This window comes from Apodemus sylvaticus, chromosome 5, assembly GCF_947179515.1.
Source record: "Apodemus sylvaticus chromosome 5, mApoSyl1.1, whole genome shotgun sequence".
NCBI lineage: Eukaryota > Metazoa > Chordata > Mammalia > Rodentia > Muridae > Apodemus > Apodemus sylvaticus.
Genome location: NC_067476.1, coordinates 123,820,835 through 123,843,220, shown reverse-complemented (window position 1 = coordinate 123,843,220; position 22,386 = coordinate 123,820,835). Strand labels below are relative to the sequence as shown.

Genomic DNA, 22,386 nt, shown 5'->3' with positions numbered 1-22,386 from the left:
CTTAGTGGGTCACAGAGAAGACAAGAATCTAAGAAAAGGAGTCATGGAGAGTTGGTAGGCACAGGAGTGGCATGAAGACATTAGGGTAGTAGTCAGAATGCATAAACACTTAAAAGTGCTAAGAAGTAAGTTTATTTAATAAATTTCCAGTTATATGAGTAAAATCACTTTTAGTGAGCTGTTGTTATCTACCATGGAGATAAGTTAGGAATAAAATATTATATTCTTGTTGTCTTTCATATTGCTAAAAGAGGATCCATTTTACCAAGGTGACATTAAAAATGAGGGAAATTCCTGCTCCCCTCCCCCGAGTATAGGCAAATCCAAGACACTGAAGGCCAAGAAGGCAGAACAGTAAAAATGTCCATCCCTACAGGAAGAGAAGCACTGCCGGTCATTCATTCCTGGGCAGCCCAGAACACTGAAATGACATCCCAGCCTAAGGAAACAAGCTCTAACATCATGCTGTCATCAGAGTCACCCTGCCTTCCCACTGAGCATGTCATAATAAGATAGAAGACAATGACAAACTCTGTTCATTGTAAGTGTTAAGGTCAGAAAGCACCCATTTAAATAGTCAGTGAAAATGCCCTGTCACACTCCAGTGTCCAAAGTCAACACTCTTCTCTGGCCCAATGAAGGGATAAAGGCACATGTTCAGCTGTTGAGAAAACTAGATCATTTAGGCTCAAAAAAGCTGGCTAATTCTTGGTGCTTTTCACCATAAACATCGCTAAAATTATATTTTTAATATTTCAACTATACATATCTACTACCAAGTTGGTGAGATAGTAGATATGTATATCAGCTTGAATTACTCATTCTATAATGTATACAAAGATCAGTCATCATGTAATTACATAAACATATATGCAATTATTAATTTCCAAACAAATAAATAAATATATACTCATATAGACCAAAGCAGAAAAATTAAAATCTCTTTAGGAATTTGAATATCTGGGTTTAATTTTTATTATCTTTTAATTTTTGCATGTATTTGTGGTGTGATACATGTGTGTATTCATATTTTCACACATTAGTATGTGTGCATGCACAAGTACATGTTCATGCATTTGAAGGACGGAGGTCGGTGTTAGGTATCTTCTTTGACAGACCATGTAATTCATCAAGGCAGGGTCTCTCAGTAGGACAGAGCTAGTCTAGTTTGTCAGCTTGCTCTAAAGATACCCTGACAAGGCCATGCATACCTTCCATTTACCTTGATTCTAGGAGTCTGAACTCAATATTCATGCTTGCATTCAGAAAGGTTTGTACATGATCATCTCTCCAACCCCACTTTGTTTTTGCTTAAAGAATATCATTCATGTCAGAATGCTTAACATTTTAGTTTTTAAAATTAGCTTCTCTCTCTCTCTCTCTGCCCTTCCCGGTGTGTGTGTGTGTGTGTGTGTGTGTGTGTGTGTGTGTATGTGTGTGTGTGTAAATTTGAGTCACTGCATGCAGGTACCATAGAAACCAACCAGAAGAGGTCATCAGAATCTTGGGAACTGAAGTTGAAGTGGTTATGAGCCACCTGACCGAAGGTGGGTGCTGGGAAGCAAACTCAGGTTCTCTGTAGGAGCAATAAGCACTCTTAACCATTGGGCCATGTCTTCATCCCCCATTTTATCTTTTGATATTTAATTTTAAATGTAATTTTATTTTGGATAATATAAAATAAAAGTTAAACTTAATTTTTTCTCCATGCGAATGGCATCTACCAGGGTGATTTACTGAAGGATTCTTTTCCATTGGTTTGTATTACATATTTTTGAGATATGACAGGTGTTTCTGATATTATTTTTGTCCCAAGGTTCATATTATGGTATTTGACTGTGAATTTTAAACTTACACTTAACTGTATCTTGTAAAAATATTACTTCAGTATGTTTTTGCATACAATTGGCTTTCTAGTCATTATGTGAATTTCAGTCATTTGCTATTTTGTAATATAAGCACAAAATGTTTACTATGCTATTAGATTTTGATTATTTCTTCATGACTTATATAATACTTTACTGTTTTGTCTAGGAAGATAAATCTCCATTATAAGATCTTCATACATATTTTATAGTTGATATTGTTTATCTAGGATTTATTTTTCCATTTCTGGTAATATTGATTACTATTTCTAAAGTAATGTTTTGTTGACTTTTTGTATGCATTTAAATTCAGCTCCCATACTAAATTCACTTATTAAATTGTCTTCTAAATTAAAAAAAAAAAAGGACTCTTTTCTCGCAAAGTTTTTTTACCGATTTACCTAATGGGGAAATCTTTTCTTCACTAGCAAAAAACTCAAAGACAATGTTGAAATCAAAATGGTAGATGGGTGCTTTCTGGTTTTTCTTCATTTGATTGGAAACTGCTTCCATGCTCTCATTGCGTATATTATTGGAGTTTGGGAAACGGTCTTTCAGATGAATACTCCTATATTTGTGTACAGTAAAACTTTATTAAAAGATGGCTGTGGATGCTTTCTGGGCTGTTTGTTGTTATTGTTTCTGTCCTTTTATTAAAGGAGGTTATGCTATCCTACAATCTAAGAGAGAAAGGTCACATGAAAGGAATGTCAGGTTTAAAAGCCATAATGCCCAGCTGCTGCCCTTGTGAAACTATGGCAAGTAACAAAGATAAGACTAAAGCATTTGTCAGCACCACAGCATGCAATTCACATGGAATTATGCAGTTAAGAGAGGAAGCCTAGATATGCGATCTGGAATCACAGGAAAAGCTCCTTGGAGAATCATGGTCTCTGACAGTGAGGTGAGATAGCACCAGTTAATTCATGAAATCACGAAAGCAGAGGAGAGAGAAGCTCTGAGAAATGCATTAAAATTACTCAGCTTTTCATTGGAAATGAAAATGAGGGTGACGTCACGAAAAACGATGCCGAAGACAATTTGCTCTTCTTTACTGGAAATTGACAAAAGAAATGACTAAACAAGGGCGTAAGTGGTTAGCCACAGGGAACTTTACCCAAGTAACCAGTCTAGAGGTTTTAGAAACTTCCTCATTTTTCTGCTTGAAAGTAAAGATGAGAGGCCCTTTCTCAGACCCAAGAGTCATTTGTCTCCCAGAGTCCACCCAGGAAAACATGTCACATGGCTGCCCTTCTGGGACCTCCTGAAGCCATGGGATCCAAAGTAGAAGGTTGGAAAAATCTAGAGAGCTTGTCAGAACATAGACAACATGAAAATACCCAAACTGGAGACTAATGACAGATCGTGTAGCTACGGAAATAATAACCAGCTGTTAAAGATTCTTAGACTTAGAAATGATTGTCAGTTCCTGGAGGTTCAGTTATTTTTAGAGCATCCTTGATATCTTTAAGTGGTTTTCTTGCACCCATCCCTTGCAGAATTCAATATGCTTTTGAGTTCTCACTTGTTCTTTCTGCAGCTTCCGCACACTTAGCAGAACCAAACTGGCATGCTACGGTCTATGCTCATGCCAGCGGCCTAATCCTTGATTCTGTCCCCAGTCCTCTGGTGAGTTGTTCATTCTTCATGGTCAGTTCCAATGGAACCAGCTTTGTGTTCCCTTCCCAGATCTTTCACTGGAGAGCCAACTACTTCCTACTGAAACTCCTAATGCATGTTTACCTTTCTCTTGTCTTTTACACTGAATATATTTGTACTTTGTTTTGGTTATGAACTCTATGTGATCAATCCTTCCTCTACCCATTTCTGTCCTTAGAATCTCCTTTCTTCAATCAGAGTATCAGCCTGAGTGTGCACATGCATGAACGCACAGATGTGCGCGCGCGCGCGCGTGCGCGCGCGCACACACACACACACACACACACACAGGTGTTACTGAACACTAATACAAAAAAGCATTAACACTATGCACTGAAAATAAAAGACAGCGGATCAGACACCTCTATTTTCAGCCACAGTGTATTTATCCCAATGTTGTCTTTTCCATATAGTTTACTTTTAAAATTATGTTTATTTATTTTGTCTGTGTGTAGTGTTCAGAGGAAAGTTTGCCAGAGCCTAGAATCTATTCTATCCTTGTTAGTCTCTGAAAGGGAGTTCAGATCAACAGACTTGGTGGCAAGCACTCCTACCTGTCGAGCCATCTCTCTGGCCCCCTTCCATACACATTTTCTAAAATGTGTCCTTCATTACCTCAAGCAACTTAGTTGTCAGCCTCATCTTGCATAAATTATTCACAACTAGAAAAGCTTGCTTCATGGGAGCTTTTCTCTTAACCACAGGCTGCTTAGGGAAGTCTCCATTTTCTGAACAAGTCTCTCTCTTCCCAGGGCTCAATGATCTGAAAATGAAGATCCAGCTGTTCATAGTGGCTAACACTTGTAACACAGTGGCATGCACACACACACACACACACACACACACACGCACACACACTTCAGGTAGCATTTTCTGTGCAACCTCATAGCTAGATTTTCTGCTATAGACCAGCAGCATGTCTTCAACTATGTCTCTATTGTTTTTCTTTCCTGCATCTCATTCCCTAGCAATGTGCCAGCACACAATGTGAGAGCGCTTCATAAATCTTGCTGGATGAATAAAGAGCACATGACTATGGCCTAATCCAACTGCTGGCTGCTGGCGTGAAGCTTCAGTGTGCTCACTGTCTCCTTGGTGGTAGTTTTTTCCCATATTTGTTTTTGTCCTCACCAGGACTGCTATCTGTTAATTCATCCTGTGGTCAGTAGAAGCCGTGGTCTACTGTCCGTGGATATTTCCAGTTCTTGTATTCTGTCAACCAATCATTCTACTAGAGTCCTTTCATGTGGTTTCTCTTTGTTTATATTGAAATGGCTTGTCCTCTCAACATATATCACCCCAGTCAGGCAGTGTCTGGGCAGTGGCATGACCTGACAACATAGACACACTGGGGTTTTCTACCCATTGTAGGTACATTTTTAGGGACTTAATGACGACCTCTCAGGCCACCTTGAGTGCAGAGCATAAAAGACTTGAGCACTCAGCCCCCAGTGGAGCATCTCTACCACCCCTTCAGAGCTCAGGGAATAGTGCAGAAGAAGTGCATAAAGAACATAATGGACAGAGGAAGGGGAGAAGTGCTACAAATGCTCTCTTCTGGACAGGACATAACCATCGTACTCATGGTTTTTTGTGGCTGTGGCTATCTGCAGAAGACCTGCATAAAATGGGGCCTGTCAATATTCCTCGAGAGTTGTGGGTAATTTTGAGGCCTACTTGTCCCTGAGCATCCCTCTTGGCCGCTAATGGTTATTGGGAGAGGGTGAGTCCCATTGTTCAGTGGTGCACTCACTGCAAAAGTGCCATGTTCTAGGGAATAACACTGGACCTACACCTATGTGAACAGCCCTAAGTAAACACACTGGGTTTCCAAAACAACAAGACAAACAAATGAGACATGAAAATAGAAGGGGGACCTTAGGGGAAGAAAGAAGGGTTTCTTTTGAGTGAGGAGTAAAGAGGGTAATGGAGGCAGAAGGACAAAAGCACACTCTACATCTGTGAGGGACCATCACAAAAGAATTGTAAAATGCTAAGGCAGTGGCTACGCTGGTAAATGCCTGATGCACAGGGATGTATCCCTGAGCTGACATCTCCCGTAAGCCAGGGATAGACAGCCAGGTCCATGAAGCCCATTAGCCAGCCGGTTAAAGAAAGTCAGTGAACTTCTGGTTCAATAAAAACATATGTCAAAAATAAATAAATATAAATATAAATATAAATAATATATAAATATAAATATATAAATATAAATATGTAAATATAAATATGTAAATATAAATATGTAAATATATAAATGTAAATGTAAATATAAATATAAATATAAATATAAATATATATGTTGAAAGCAATGGAGGAAAGGCACACAAACTTTCTGACTCCCATGCATGCATGCACATGCAGGCACACATATCCACATGAACAAATAATTGCACCACACATAATATATACACATACGCTAACAATTTAAAATTTGGAAAAATAGGAGAAGAAATTTCAAAGCAACTTGCATGAGGAGTAGAACACATACTGATTGTAAAGGAACATTAAAGGAGAGAGAGAGATAACTTAAGCTTCACAATATATAAACACTCCATTATGATGCTTTATTTTAATAATACTTACAGAGAAACAATTTAAGTATTACTGAATCCAAAAAAAAAAAAGTTCTAGTCTTTGATGTGTTTTTAAAGTAGTCTCGCCTTTTTATTTTGGCAACAATGATTTATCTACAGTTTTACTCTTCCTGGGAATTTCATGTTGAAGGAGGTGTGTGGAGGCAGGGCACATGTCAGTAAAATGCCTTCAGAGAACAAAGTGAAGCTCACTAGCACTCACAGAAAAGCCTGCTGGCAGTCCAGGCTCTAGAGGCAGACAGACAGAGGGATACCACAAGCCAGGTGGCTAGCAAGACTAGTCAAACTGAGCAATAGCTTCAGCAAGAGATCCTACACATCAGAAATGCAGTGGTGACCAACCAAGGAAGACACCCAACATCAACTTTTAGTGTTAACATACATGTGTACATATATGTATGTGAACCTGCACACATGCATCCACAGTCAACAAAAGATGAGAAGCATACCCCACACACATGCAAATATACACATCAGTAAACATTCACATGTGTGCCACACATGCAAAAGAAGCTCCTGCTAAAACAAGCCCCACCTCCCTGCTAAAGCAAGCCCCACCTCCAATTAAGACATAAATTAAAAAAATTTTTTCAACAGAGTATCAGAGTATCAAGTACTTGGAAAACTTGGCAATTATACTTCTTTCACTTCATTCATGAATTTAAAGTTAAGGAAATTTTTGAGGGAGATTAAAGATGAAAAAATATAAGAGGTGCTTTAGGGTTTTTTATTATTAATGTAACTGTTTAATTACTATATACAGTGTTTAAACTCCATCAATTAGGACCTGTTTAAAGTTTTGCCATGTGTCTTTAAGGTTCGCTGTCAAAACAGGCATTTGCCGAGAGAATTCCCAGCTTCGTATATAACTGGGAGTTCTCTAAGATAGCTTAAAATGAACAGAGAAGGGGGAAATGCCCTAGCAAAGGAGTGAGGCTTCTCATTTATGCCCAGGGATGAAAAGCTCGCAGTCAACAAACAGGAGACCTCACAAGGACTCCACACAGCCCTCATCACAGCCTCACTCACCAGCTTCAGGCCCACTTCAAAACCTTCAACTAAAAGAAACCCAGTGTGGGAAGCTCGCCAACCCTCTCTCTTGCCAAGTTGGCAAAGCCCTGGAGGCTTGAATGAGCTTCTCGATGTATAAGATAAAAGCAGGCATTTGAAGCCTGTGAAGGCTTCCTGGGCACATTCAGACCTTAGGTGAAATTCCATCATCTGCTTCCATTTGTGTGTGATGTTATGTATGCAGATGGCACAACTTAGACCTCCAGTTGCAGACATAGTTTTGCTAGGAAACCAGGATAGAAAAAAAAAAATTCTTAAACAAGAGTTAGGAGAGGCGTCTCCCCTTCAAAGTTGCCCTTTTCCAGCTTTGATCTTTGCCTCTAACAACTATATAAACCAAGACGGGAGAGGACAAACTTGATTTCAGACAAGATTTTCCTCTGGAGTAGAACGCGGATGTGCTTGTAAAAAGGTAAAGAGCAGACCCGAGTGACAGCAAGAAACATGGATTCCGAGCTGAGCTACTTTCTTGCTTCTAAGCAGCAGAGCCTCATCTATACATCGCTGTCTGTTTCCAGAGGAGCAAGTAAGCAATTCAGCATCTTCTTTAATGACTGTACCTCCCTCCCCCACCTTCTGCGCTTTTTCCCTGACCAAGATTTCTTTCACTGTGCTGTGTAATGCTTCCTACATAGACTCAGATTCTTCTCATGCCCCACCTTTATGTCCCCAATAACACCCCCCCTCTCTGAATCTTCTCAGTCCCTGAGGGTGGGAACTCCCCTACTCTTGGAAACCCAGGCCCTTCAGATGGCAGTCATGTAAACCGAAGAGCAAAAGATTACTTATTTGCTAGAAATTTCTTAAAATTACTCTCAGAGGTCTCATTACATGTAATTTTTCTATACACATATTCTATTTATGGAAAAGAAAAATATTCCCTGTTCAGTCTAGCTAATGGTGTAGAAGACAGGCCTCCACAGATGTGCTTGCCACTGTGGGTTCTTGAGTTTAATGATGAATTTATATACTGAACCAGAGAAATATTTCAGGTTATCTATGATGAAAGCCACATTTAGAGTGCAAAATTTTTAAAGACTATAAATATTTTTGGCAGACATGGGGTAGTCATTTTCTAAAAAGAACATGCACACACATTTTATCAGATTTGTTTCAAACAGTCCTCCTCAGTTCAGTCAATCCTCATCTCTGTCACCATCACAACAGAATTCCTAGATAACCAAATGTCACAGGCTCAAAGAAAAAGTAGTCACTAATTGTTAAACTCTGAAGTTCTCCCGTTCTGCAGCACCAAAATGACTCAAAGGATTGTAAGCAATCATGTATGTAGCTTAAGTTATCATCAGACAAACAAAAGCCAGCCTCCTCTCTCTGCATCTCTGGACCTCTCTGGACCTGGTCTTTCTGAGCTGTGCACTGCTATCCACTTGTTTATCCACCTTTCCTGGCTTTCTCCTACTTATCTGATATTTCTGGTAATATTCAGGTATCAAAAGCAAACTCTCCACCTTCAGGGTTTCTCCATAAAATTTATCGGTAGAAAAATACAGAACTAGAAATGGTTTCTTTTAGGTTCTATTTCAGGAATTTCAGGGGAACTTATGAGATCGTACAATCATATAGATGTTCTTTGTTCCCTCTTGAAAACAAAAACCAGTGACGCAGACTAGAGAGTCAGAGGAGGTGAATGAGCTAGTCCATTTGATGTCTCTGCATCATCATGTGCCTATCATAAACACACTCCAATTATACCTTCTCGAGACAGGACACGGCTTGTTCCAAATCACTACAGTAGTCCATCATCCCCATCATAATCTTGTAACTGGTCCAAGTCATTCCAATTTGATGGCACTAAAGTATTCAGAGAGGAGAATTTAAAAACTGGCAACATGTCTATCTCAGATTCCTTAAGGGGGTGAGATAAAGACACAAAAAAAACGTACATATCCTCCTCAGTCATATGGCTTGTGAGGGTAAGCATTTAAGTCTTCATGTTTCTTTATCAAAATCAAAAAGCACTTATATCTACATTTAAGAAAGAATCCCACAGAGTCCTCTAAATACTTGAATAACCAAAAACATTTTTTCCTTTCTATATAGTTTTCTGCCATCACTAAGCTCAGACCTAAAGAGATCACACGCCTTAACCGAAGGTAAACTTTGAGCGAGTTCAAGCAGCTTCCATGAATCTACTTGAAATGCTACTGTGAAAATGCTACTGGAAATCATACTGTATCTTATGGAAATCAATCTGCATCCTAAAATACCCTTGATTTCTGAGTCAGATATTGATTCATTCTCATGTTTCTAAAGAGCTGGGACTTTTATTTTTTAAATATGTAAGTATGAGGTTGAAGTAAAACTTTCAGTTTTTATGTCTGATGATTATGCATACTGAAACACTTTCCTTTGCTCTATTGGAAAACACAGACTGGAATAGTCAGGAATCATTAAGACCTCAAGATGGCAAAATTGTAAAATTACCATATTAATACTGAACAGTAATAATTGATAATAATTGTTTATTATTAATAATGTGCCAGGGATTATTTATTTAGTTTGTACATAAACCTGAGAAATAGTAAATACATCATGTATATACATTTATCACATGTCTATTCTTCAATGGGAATGTATTCTTGAATATATGGTATAAATATAATATGTAGTAACTATATTTATTTATCTTTGTAGGTCTAAACACTACAAAATAGCATATAGAATAATTTATCATAAGATATTACAGTTTGCCTCTGCTTTAATAGTTTTAGATACAAGTTAGAAATAAATGAATAAACATTTTATAAATGAGAGTGATATTATTACTTCAATTCTAAAGTATGTTATATATATAATGTGATAACAGAAGTGAGAGATTTATTTTTACTCGATTTTGCTAATTTTTGGCCCAAGTTGCTCAACATATTTTATTTTGACTTCTTTAACTTTTGCTGGGGTTCCACACAGCTACCCATTTTTTTTGTTCTTAACATTGCTAGTTTGTGTCATCCTTTCTCTATCTTCTTGCTTAGTCAATTGCATGACTCATCTTGGAAATGTTCTATGTGTACCTAAGAACAAGCCTGCTCTGCAGTCACTGGCTGGATCACTTTATACATGAGAGGCAGGCTGTGTTAGTCAATCATTTATACTTATAGGTTTTTTTAAATATCTACTTATGTTATGTCTACATTAATTATTCAATGATTTAATTACTGAAAAAAAGGATCCACTTTCGTGTCTATTATTAAATTGTCCTAAGAATATCATACTGAAATCTCTAAGTATTATTATTGAATATTCTGTTTCTCTTATAAGTTCCATTGTTTTGGCTCCATAGATTTGAGCTCTCTCAATAGATGTTCATGTTTGTTGCTAATGGTTACCTTTTCTTAGTGAATTGGCCCTTTCATCGTTATGAAATATCCCTTGTTATTTCTACTATATGCTGACTTAAAAACTATTTGTCTCATTAAGTTAGCCACACTAATTCTCATATAGTTATTGCTTGTAGACATACTTTTAACCTTTCATGTTCAAATATTGAAACTTTTGCATGTAATATAGTAGTTTTACTACTGTGATTTTTACATGAAAAGTTTGTTGGTTTTTTTAATGTTTTTACAATCGAATCATCTATATTATGATAGTCTGGGCCTCTTGCAAGTGAGGTAGGAGTTCTGCCACTGAGCTATATCTAAAACTATCTTTTTATTTCATATTTTGAGATAGGGCCTTAGTAAAGTTCCTAAGCTGGCCTTGAACCTGTGACCTGCTGACCTCCCAAGGCTTTGGGATCCGAGACCTATGCCAGCAGGAGGCCCAGCTTATCTTTTAATTTGGACGTTTACAGTTCTTACATGGTGTAATTACTGAAACTATGCCCATCAAGTCTTTAAGCAGGTTCCCTTTAGTAAATTCAAATTATTATATTATTGATACAATGTTGTGAATTCTTCATAAGCTTAATCTAATAGTAATATCTGGGATTACTCCATGACAGATTTGGTATGCCCTTTCCTTGTTATTTACCTAAGTCTATGTATGTACAGATATTTCATAAGATTTACAACTTTGACCAGTAAACAGATCAGCAATGTTATGAGCATTCCCTCCTGCTACTGTGCAGTGTGATAACTATCCATCTCCTGGACATTTTCACATTTTCAAATAGAAGCTCAAAATCCACTCCCTCTGAAAATCACCATCATATTCTACTGTCTTGCTTTCCCTTTGAATATTGATCACGTACTATTCACTCTTTGCAAGCACTTAGACAAAATCTGGGTATGTATCACAGAAATACTGGAACACACTGATTTTTCCTCTGGAATTGGTTGACTGGGAACTTGGAGGCTGCTTATATAGTAACTTGCTTCAGATAAAATATGTCTGTCCTATGATAAATAGTCTCAAATAGCTAAGCCTTTTTTTTTTAACTTTTAAATCCTAGGTTCCTCAATGGTACTAAAATTTCAGGCTATCTCCGTTGTCAATCACCAGTCAGTCACTCATTCTATATAAGTACTCTGAGCACCTTAGGTTTCCATTATCTGAGATTTTCCGAGTATGAAACTGAACTGGATTTGTAGTGAGACCATCATCTTAGAGCTATCTGGACACTGACCCCAACAGTCTTTAGTCTGTCTGCATCTCCTTTGATGTCACTTATAGGGGCGATCAGGTGCCCTATGAAGACACCTCCTTTTCCCTGCTTCCTCCAAGGTTAACCACCACCGTTGCTAACATATTCAGTACCTCCTGCTGGATTCCATCTTAGTTTTCAGACCTCGCAGCCTGATAATTAGCAGTCCTTTTCTATTGGATGCCTTGTTTCTCCCTGGTATCAAGTATGTTCTGAAATATGAAATAGTCTTTTATTGGTACTTTTACTGTACCTTAACTGACAGGCCCAAAGCAATCTATGTTTAGGTTTCTTTCTTCTGGCCTAGCAACCTGGAAACCCCTTTCTCTAGTACATAATTAGTTTATTCTCTATACATTTACATGTTTAAAAATAAAGGCTCTTCAAAACATCTACTGCATAGATCAAATGAACTGCTATTGGAATGGCCTTCTCTCTGGATCTATCTCTATATATAAAATCCCTGGGTTTATTTGTAGGTAATTACTAATTATCTGTATTATTTTTCTATAAAAGAAACTCTCCTCTACCACATGTGTGTACTGTAAGCTTTGTTACCCCACAATTCTGGTTATTCCCCTTTATTTGAATACAGCACTGCCATATCGTGCAATTATCCAGCACCTTTCATCTTTCACGCTTACACTATAATGATAATAATGACAACTGCAGTAATAACCATTTATCTCACACTTTGTATTTAAAAAACACTTTACAATGAGCAATTAGTTATTCCACCCCAGTGAAGTAGTTTGGTATCATTATAATCATCTTTCCAGAGGTGAAAACTAGTATGCAAAATAATGAATTTGTCCTAACTCATAAAAAAAAACAAAAAAAAACAAAACCTAACACCTTTTGCCAAGAGGCTGTCCTGATAGATTAATCTAGGCAGTTCTCAATGGAAGCAAATCTGGTGAAATCTTAGAGATCTAGTACACTCATAGGGGACAGTCCCACCATGAGGACTGCTACAGCTCTGTCCTTGGCTAAGAAATGTTTGAGGAGCAAATGAAAGACACGTCGAAGAATGAAATATCATCCTCAACAATGCCAAAGGCAAGTAAGTTCATAAGCTGCTCCCCTGAACATTCCCCACGTTCTGTTGCTGGAAAACTACATCAAATACCGTAAGCTGCAGGGTGCTGGGATTTAGTTGTCCCAGAACACAATGGGCTTTAAGCAGAAGATTTTATCAGCACTTATGTTTCCCACCCCGTGCATATTTAGACATTTAGGGGATAAGTGAGAGATATTTAAAACAGGAATTCAAAAAAAATTTCCCTTTTGTGGTTTTGAAGAGATTAGACTGTAGCACAGATGCTCAAGGACTAGCAACAACTGCTATGCAGTCAGGACTGTGTGAGTGTGTGTGTGTGTGTGTGTGTGTGTAAGTGTGTGTGTAAGTGTGAGAGTAATTATGTGTGTGTATAAGAATGTTTAAGTTTATGTAAGTGTGTGAGTGTGTGTAAATGTGTGTTAAAGTATGTGTATCTTTAGATGTGTCCATGCTTATGAAGGTGTAATTGTGTGTGTGTATGTGTGTGTGCACATGTATGTTGGTGCCTATCAGAGTACTTTATAATTTTAAATACTTAGCCTTGAAATGTGAACTTGTACTCCCAGTAAGTCCGGTCCCATAGTTAGCCAAGCACAGTAGGAGTGCACATAAGAGCCCAGGGTTTTGCTCATGAATTACTACAACCCAGAAGATGGCTCTTGTTGTTTTTGATATTTGAGTATATTAGTAATTTAAATTCCTATCTTCACTTTTTATGAATTTAAGCACTTTCTGAAGGAATTAATTAACAGCATTTTTTTCTTTTTTATTGGATATTTTCTTTATTTACATTTCAAATGTTATTCCCTTTCCAGGTTCCCCTGTGCCTATCCCATCCCCTCTACCCCTGCTTCTAGGAGGGTGCTCAACCACATACCCACCCACTCCTGCCTCCCTGTCCTGGCATTCTTGGACACTGTGGCATCTATCAAGCCTTCACAGGACGAAGGGCCTCTCCTCCCATTGACGTCTGACAAGGCAATCCTTGGCTACATATGTAGCTGGAGCCAATGTGTACTCCTTGGTTGATGGCTTAGTCCCTGGGAGCTCTAGGGGTACTGGTTGGTTGATATTGTGGTTCTTACTATGGGATTGCAAACCACTTCAGCTCTGTCAGTCTTCTCTCTAACTCCTCCATTGGGGACCCCATGCTCAGTCCAATGGTTAGCTGTGAATATCCACCTCTGTATTTGTCAGGCTCTGGCAGAGCTTCTCAGGATATAGCTATAACAGGCTCCTCTCAGCAAGCACTTGTTGGCATCCACAACAGTGTCTGGGTTTGGTGACTGTGTATGGGATGAATCCCCAGGTGGGGTAGTCTCTGGATGGCCTTTCATTCGGTCTCTGCTCCACACTTTGTCTCCATATTTCCTCCCTTGAGCATTTTGTTCCCACTTCTATGAAAGACTGAAACACCCACACTTTGGTCCCCCTTCTTCTGGAGCTTCACATGGTCTGTGAATTGTATCTTGGATATTCCGAGCTTTTGAGCTAATATCCACTTATCAGTGAGTACATACCATGTGTGTTCTTTTGTGGTTGAGTTATCTCTTATATTTTCTAGTTCCACATATTTGCCTAAGAATTTCATGAAGTCATTGCTTTTAAGAGCTGAGTAGTACTCCATTGTATAAATGCATCCATTCCTCTGTTGAAGGACATCTGGGTTCTTTCCAGCTTCTGGATATTATAAATAAGGCTGCTATGAACAGAGTGGAGCATGGATCCTTGTTATACATTAGAACATCTTTTGGGTATATGCCCAGGAGTTGTATAGCTGGGTCCTCAGGTAATACTATGTCTAGTTTTCTGAGGAACCACCAGACTGATTTCCAGAGTGGTTGTACCAGCTTTAAAACTGTATGGTATTGGTATAGAGACAGGCAGGAAGATCAATGGAATAGAATTGAAGACCAAGAAATGAACCTACATACCTATGGTCACTTGATATTTGGCAAAGGAACTAAAACCATCCAGTGGGAAAAAGACAGCATTTTCAACAATGTTCAAACCTGCATATATTAATAATAACATGTCAATGACAGGCTGCTTAGATTGATAGGTTAAGAGAAAAAAAACTTATTCAAAAAGTCCAGCTATTAAAAACAAAAGAAAAACAACAACAACAACAAAAAAAAAAATGAAAAAAACGAAGCTATAACCAAAATCACTTGCTATTTGGTGAAACATGACTGAAGCATACCTTTCTCTCCATGTGTTCTGTGGAATTTAAACACCCTAGATTTAATTCTTCTACCTATACAAATATGCATTGTCCTCTGTATTTGTCATGTAAAGAAAATATACTTCGAAAAGTTGTGTGAGTCTGCCTTTGCAAGTTCTTTCAAACACAAAAGATAATGCAATGATTAGAAATAATTACTATGAAAATACACACAGAATCCTCAGGTTAGCTCCTTAATATTTTTTAAGGTTTGTTTTTTTTTTTCCTTCAGAGTATTACTCAGACAGATTGACTTTCTAAAGGAAAACAAACAAATCCAAAATACATAAATAGCTTGATAATCCAGGATGAGAAGCAGTGATATTTTCTCAGCATTCACTGTATTATATAAGCTGTCAGGACTGTTAAGATGAAAAAGAACTATATTGCTCTCAGGAAGTTTACCCCTATCCAGGACCATTTACCCAGGGCTACAGAGAGAAAGAGCACCGGATCTGCATGCACAGCGCTCTCAACAGGGCTGAAAACTGGGGAATTCCACTTTGAAGACAAGCAGGTACACAGTAAATATAAATGACCTTACACTTTTTAATCTGTTCACAGTGGGAGTTCAGGAACCAGAGTTAGAGATGGGATGGACATTACATAGGAACAAGGTAGACAGGTGACTCAATACTGAACTCCTCTCCCCATTTCCCTTCTCTAGTAAGAATATTTGCAAGTCCTTTGGACAAATGGAAGGCATGAGAAGAGCAACCAGCTCAGGTCAGACTTCCAACTGACATGACATAAGCTGGGTTTGCAGATGGAGCCTAGATGATAGACGCTAAGCAGGCTGACGTGAGCTTGGGTGGGCAGTCCATTGATGTCCACCAGAATGCACAGGTGGCTCTGATGACAGCTCCCTGCCAACACTACCAGAACCCGGGACTCCAGTTCTGTCCTAACACATTCACTCCACCTGAAGCACCATCCCGAGACTGTTGACAGGAACTGCCTAAGGTAGGTCCAGACAGCAGAACATCGAGAAGGCAAGCCAAAGGAAGCAAGACAAAATTTCACATACTGTGATGCAGACTCAAGTGAGATACAGCCACTCTCTTCCTGGAAAAGTCCAACCTTTTGCAGCATAACTCTTCTGGCAAGATTTCTCTGCCTACTCCAAATTATTGACTTGTATTCCTGTTTCTTGTGTTCTGTTTGCCAAATATGTTTAGTTTTCAAAATTCTTATTGTGTAAATAGAGAAAGTTTGACTGTGCTTAGTTTTAAAGACTCTTTACTACTTAATGTCCAGATGAGCATGCGAGAAGCAACGAGTAACTAGAAGCGAGGCAGGGGAGAAAAGAAGAAAACTAAAAATAGGCTGGGAATGATGTACAAGTGAATGTTCTCAGACCTGTCCTGGGTCCTGATCTCTGTCCCTCCCCCTTCCTCCACCACAACCAGACCCTCCAGTCTACTCTAGCAGACTGGACACCCTGCAGTGCCTAGGATAGATGCCACCTGAGGCAGTCTAAAATTAAACCAAATTTTGTATGATTTAACAGCCCTTTGTACAGCTCCCTGCCTAAACAAAATGCCACAGCTTCTCAGTGTCTCTTGCCCTGCTGCTCTCCAGGGCTGGAGAGACTGCCACTATTCCCCCAGGCCCAAGGCTGGGACATTCTGCCTGCTGAGTCCAGAGCAGCTGGTGATCTCACTACTAGCCACGCTTCACTCACTCCTGATGGGCAAGCATCAATACCCTGCCCACTGCTAAGTGGCCTTGGTTCCTGGCTCCCAACCATTATCCTAGATTTCTCCCAGCATGACTGAGGCCTAGGTACATGTAGAGAGTTACTCGTATGCATAAATTAAGGAATCACTGTATAAATGTATGATATACAATGAAATACAGAAACAAGGTAGGAATTTTGAACAATTTAGTAAAATATGTACAGGGTAATCCATTCTGTGTGTAGAAGAAAGGTGAGAGGGCATGCATTCTCTTGTGAATGGTTAACAAGCAATGCATGAGCTGACAAAATAGCTCAACAGATACAGGTACTCACTGTACATTTCTGCCAACATGGGGTCCATTCCCCAGGACCTATGGTAGACAGTGGACCCTGTATGCTAGTACACACACACACACACACACACACACACACACACACACACATACACACACACACTAAGCACAATGCTATTACTACTAGTAGTAGTAATAATAGTAGCAATAATGCATTCTTCTGTAAAGAATTTATCCACGAAAGTTGACTCAAGCATGTTAAGACACACTTAAAAGCTGTTGCTCTTTGGGTTAGCAATTCTGAGTAGCAACTCAGATTCTGTGTGAGAGAATACTTCTCAAGTAAACTATCCTCCCTTTTACAGAAAGTGTCAAATGATGATTAGGCTGGTTATTACATGGTATCATTTTAGTTCAAAAGATCCACATGGGATAAGTCCTTGGGAAGTTACAATTACTCTGGAAACTCTGTCACAGGGAAAGTCTGCATCAATTGGCTAATCAATAATCAATACTGTACACACAGTAGTTACCCAGCAAATATTAATTGCAGAAATAGATGATGAGCATTTGCATATGAGTATCTGTATATGGAAATAAATTTTTGGTGGGTATAAATTTACAGCCAGTATATACATCTACATAAGAAAAATGATTTATAATTTCACTCCTCTCAAGCATACACTTGGCATTTACTTCACATAAACTGTCTTGACCCATAAAATGGTCAGTAAAAGCAAAACAGAATTAGGAATTTTCTTCAGGTTGAAGCAACCACAAAACAGCTGCTACTAACCTAGGACCACAGAATTTTGCTGCTGTTTGGGCATACCTAGAAGGCATAAAAACCCAAAAGAATTTGAGGGTAGGGAAGGTCCAAAGAATGTGCTGTGTTTGCATATTAGGCAAGTGGTTTTCATGCATTCCGTCCTGGGATGAGTGTTTAGTTTTTATCTGGAAATACTTGCCTATTCTCAGACTTTTAAAACTCAATCTGGCATAGACTCTTCAAGAATAATGTATAGAATTGGACTAGAATACACATAGTGTTTCATGTAGAGGTTTTTATCACAGATGCAGAAATGATTGAAATGGCAAACAAATATCATGATGCAAAAAAGAAGACATCATTCATTCGCACCATGGGGAATTATCACTCTAAATGGCTATATTCCATTCATTGCCAGACTAACGTGGAAGAAAAGCCCATGAACAATATCCTGGACTGGTCCAATCATCAGGCTCAGTTTTATGTTAATTATGCATAAATGGAATAGACATTATCTAAAGCCATAAATTATAATGTTTGTTCTTGTCTATTATATAATGATTTGGATAGATCTAAGAAATTAGTTCTTTAATTCTAGCTGTAAATTCGTACGAATTGTGCTTTTCCATAAAATTTAAAGCTGTCCATGACAATTGTTTCATTATGTGGTCCAAAATAGAACATTGTGCATACAAGACTCACGTGTTGAATATGAGTGAGCATGTGCTATAATGGTTTCTAAGATTCACTGACCTTCAAACACAAGACATAAAACTAGGCATAATCCAAGGGTACCATGCAATGGTGATGGACTTCTGCCCTGTAGATTTATTTTTCCAATGTATGGACGTACTCTGCAGATACCAGGAACAATGAAGGAGAGAACTGAAAACAGGTAGCTGATGCAGATGTGTGTATTCAATCTGCATTGGTAATCTGAAAGTTCCTGTAATAGTGGTTCCTTATTGGACAAATACAGGCTGTTATTTGCAAATATCAAGGAGAGGATTCCAAACATTAGTCATAGAATCAACAAATCAAAATTTGGTACAGAGAAAGCTAAGAATGATCTTTAAGTTCAAATGCTAAATAAAACCTTCCAAAAATCAAGTTTGTATTTGAGAACAATTTTGGCAAATCTAGAAGTGTGTAAATAAATTTAAACCTCTTCATAACCTGTTTTAAGTGGGGAGCAGAATACAGCCATCTTAAACACTTGTAATTTATCTTTATGATATTACTGAGTTGCTAGGTTTACAATTCAGACATTGCAAACCAGGATGAATCTGGCCATCACGTTCTTGAAGACAATAAAATGTAAACATTAGGGAAACTGAGTGGGCCTGCTTCTCCTATAGGTATACAACTAAATGCTATACCATTGCCTAAATGTACCTTCTCGAGTCGGATAGGAGAGCCATCAAAAATATAAAGCCAGTCACTAGCCAACTGCTTTTTCACAGACCAGTTATACACACACACACATTTAGGCAGAGCCACCTGAGGACAGAAGCATGCTCATAATGTCAAATGTCTGCATACCGCCCACTGCTCACTCACCCTCTGTACTCCTCTTCCTTTTTAGTGTCTGGAATAAGTGTTTTGCAGTGAGCATATTGCTTCTTAATATCAAACACTGTTTACCAAATTCAGTATAATGTGAGATTTCATAGAAATCTTTGGCTTAAAGAAAAAAGAAACTTCACTTATCCTTGAAGCTACATTTCACAGTTTTTGCTTTTCTTCTTCATCTTTTTCTACTCTCTACTTAGGATGGCTAGAATAGCTGCAATCTTCACAAACCATGAGCTCTTGAAACGGAAAGTTCAGAGGAAAGGACACAGAGGGAGAATGTGATCTCAATGATATCATGGATTGTTACACAACCATTCCAGTCTACTTGCAACACACAGTCATGTGACACACAAGTGCATTGCTAATCTTTAACAGGTAATTGTTTGGGGGCTCTTATCTATCAGAAGTAGCTAAAGTGATTTTAACTAATAAAATTGGTTGACTCACTATTTAGAAATAGAGTAAAAGCAATAAATGAATCATCCAACTAATTGGTTGCCATAAGTAGATAAGTGTGTTCTTATAAACTCTAGTTTAATTTTACACTTTAGCCATATTACCCAGGTCTCCTAAAATACTAACTTGTCTTGCAAGAAAATTACTCCTATGAGCAATTTATCTTAAGAATGATTTCCTCATATTCTGTACCTAGAGAGGAATTACCAAGACTCTAGGCCCTAAGGAAAAAATTTCCCTTTGGAGGCTCTGAAAATACAATAAAATATATGATAAAAAATTTGGTAGATTTTCCCCAACATAATAGTTTTATTGATTATTTGGTAATTTCATAAAATGCATGCCTATTACACTCACTCATTAGAGTATATGGCCAAACTCCAATGGCCAGCTCCTTAAAGATGACTGAGTCATTTCCCAACCCTCACCCCACCCCACCTCACCCCACCCCACCTCACTACCATCTGAAGAGCCACACTTCAGCATCCTTATTGCAATTTTTGAGGATTTTCTTCTTCTGCTCTTTATCTGTTTTTTTTTTGTTTGTTTATTTTTTTGTTCTGTTTTGTGGGAGAAGGGGTTGGGAGGCTTGTCACAGAAACCTTCAATATTTCTCATTCTCAATATTTTTAAAAATAATTTGCTGGTGACAAAATTGACACTTATTCATCCCCTACTATTCTATCCCTTGACAGACATTCTTGCTAAGTCATTACCACACTTCTAGAAGGTAGTAGCTCCTTTGTGTTGCTTGCACAAGAACCAACTTCAATCCCACACTCATTATAATGGCATCTGACATGCAGTGATATGCCACAGTGCAAGCAGCACTTTCTACTTTAAACTCTTTTTCATCATTCCAAATTCTAAGGTTCCATTCAAATGAAACAATGATTATGTTTTTAATTTCTGCATAAAATTTATACTAGAATTTTCTATTAAGGCCAGGACATTTTTTAAAGACCTTAATGTGACACACTGTCCTACCTGCCATCTACATGAAATGAAAACCAAGAACAAAACAGGGAGGAAGAGGAGGAAGAGAATGAAAAAGGGGGAGGGAGAGACTATGACAGTCTATCCTAAGACTTTCTCCCCCTGTGGGGATATTATACATACTGCAGCTACAAAAGTGTGCTTATTCCTGAAGATAAAACCACAGCTGATGGACTCTGTCATTTTAAAACACCTGCAGTATGGGAATCTCTCTCTCCCCTTTCACTTTGATAACTTTCTTTCTTCTCTTACCTAACACACAAAAAGTATAGCATCAAAAGTAATTTCTCGTGTAGTTTTCTAACAAAGTAGATGGAATATTAAGATCTCTAAGTACAAAGTCATGAAAAGCAAAACTAAGCAATTATGGTTAAAAAGAAGATGAAGCTTACAAACTACTGCCACCTTAGCACTCACACTAGGAGTTACTCTTGTCTGCTATGTATGTGTCCACATAAACAGATGACATCTGCATGTGTCCCTTACAGCAAAAGTAAGAAGAAAAACAGTTGTGAACATATTTTTAAGCCAGTTAAAAGAATAATTCTTTAAACCAACGAACAGCATTACTGTTATAAGCTATTTTCTGGAATATTAGTTTTGTAGGTGATAACCATGGCAAAATTAGCTTGCTGTAGCATCACAGAGCTTGCTAATCATCTCCTCATTAATGAAATGAAAATGAACTTGAAGTTAAGCCATATTCCACACTTACCACCACCTCCTCCGAGAAGACTGGCATTTGCTGTCAAAGAAAAGAAAGGAAATTATATTTTAAAATGTACAGGAGACACAATGTATCAAAATAGTTGAAACAGAAACTAATAATGATCACATATCTAATTCAAACACATATACAGAAAATCAGTATTTTCATACAAGGACAGACTTTATCACTCTCATGCCATAGTGTGAAAATTAATGTTTCCCAAGTTAGTCTCCTTTTTTCTTCTTTAAATGGCTATTTTTATACATTTCCTTGTAACAATATTAAGTACATATTGAAATCCTTTCATTTTCCATCTATATCTAAATTGATCTGAGTTTTCCATTTTATGGTGTATAGATACAACAATGCTACTTAGACAATTTCAGTGATTTCAAAGGACAATATAACAAGAAAATATTATGATGAATTAAATTAAATTAAATTAACCACCATCAAACAAAACAATCTCAGGACATTTTGCTGTAATAAAAATAAGTCAAACTTTTATAAGAGCAGCAGATTTATTTCTAAATATAGACTCTATTTGGAAGGGAGACAGAAATGTTAAACAGATTTGTGAATTCTCAAATTTATTTTCTCAGAAATTTCAGCCTATGTATTCCTGGAAGGCAAATAGATATAAGAAAGTTCCATGAAATTAATCTTAAACAACATATTTATATCACCCACCCTTAGGCTATGGGAATATTGTGAGAAAGGGGGCACAAAAAGTGTAGGAGCCAAAAAAAGGAAAAATATCTTCTAGATGAGACACAATCATTGTGACCATGACCTCACTACTATAGGTGTATGCTTGAGAATGCA

At 37.9% G+C, this 22,386-nt stretch overlaps 1 protein-coding gene across 11 annotated transcripts in view; it reads right to left on the bottom strand.

Annotated features, from left to right (window-relative positions):
• Macrod2 (mono-ADP ribosylhydrolase 2) overlaps positions 1-22,386 on the bottom strand; it is a 2,114,706-nt gene that overhangs the window by 1,646,052 nt on the left and 446,268 nt on the right. For all 11 annotated transcript variants that reach the window (XM_052183754.1, XM_052183758.1, XM_052183755.1 and 8 more), the window contains exon 4: positions 21,568-21,597. In XM_052183754.1, the coding sequence (XP_052039714.1) occupies positions 21,568-21,597 (30 nt within the window). The remainder of the gene's footprint in view (positions 1-21,567; positions 21,598-22,386) is intronic.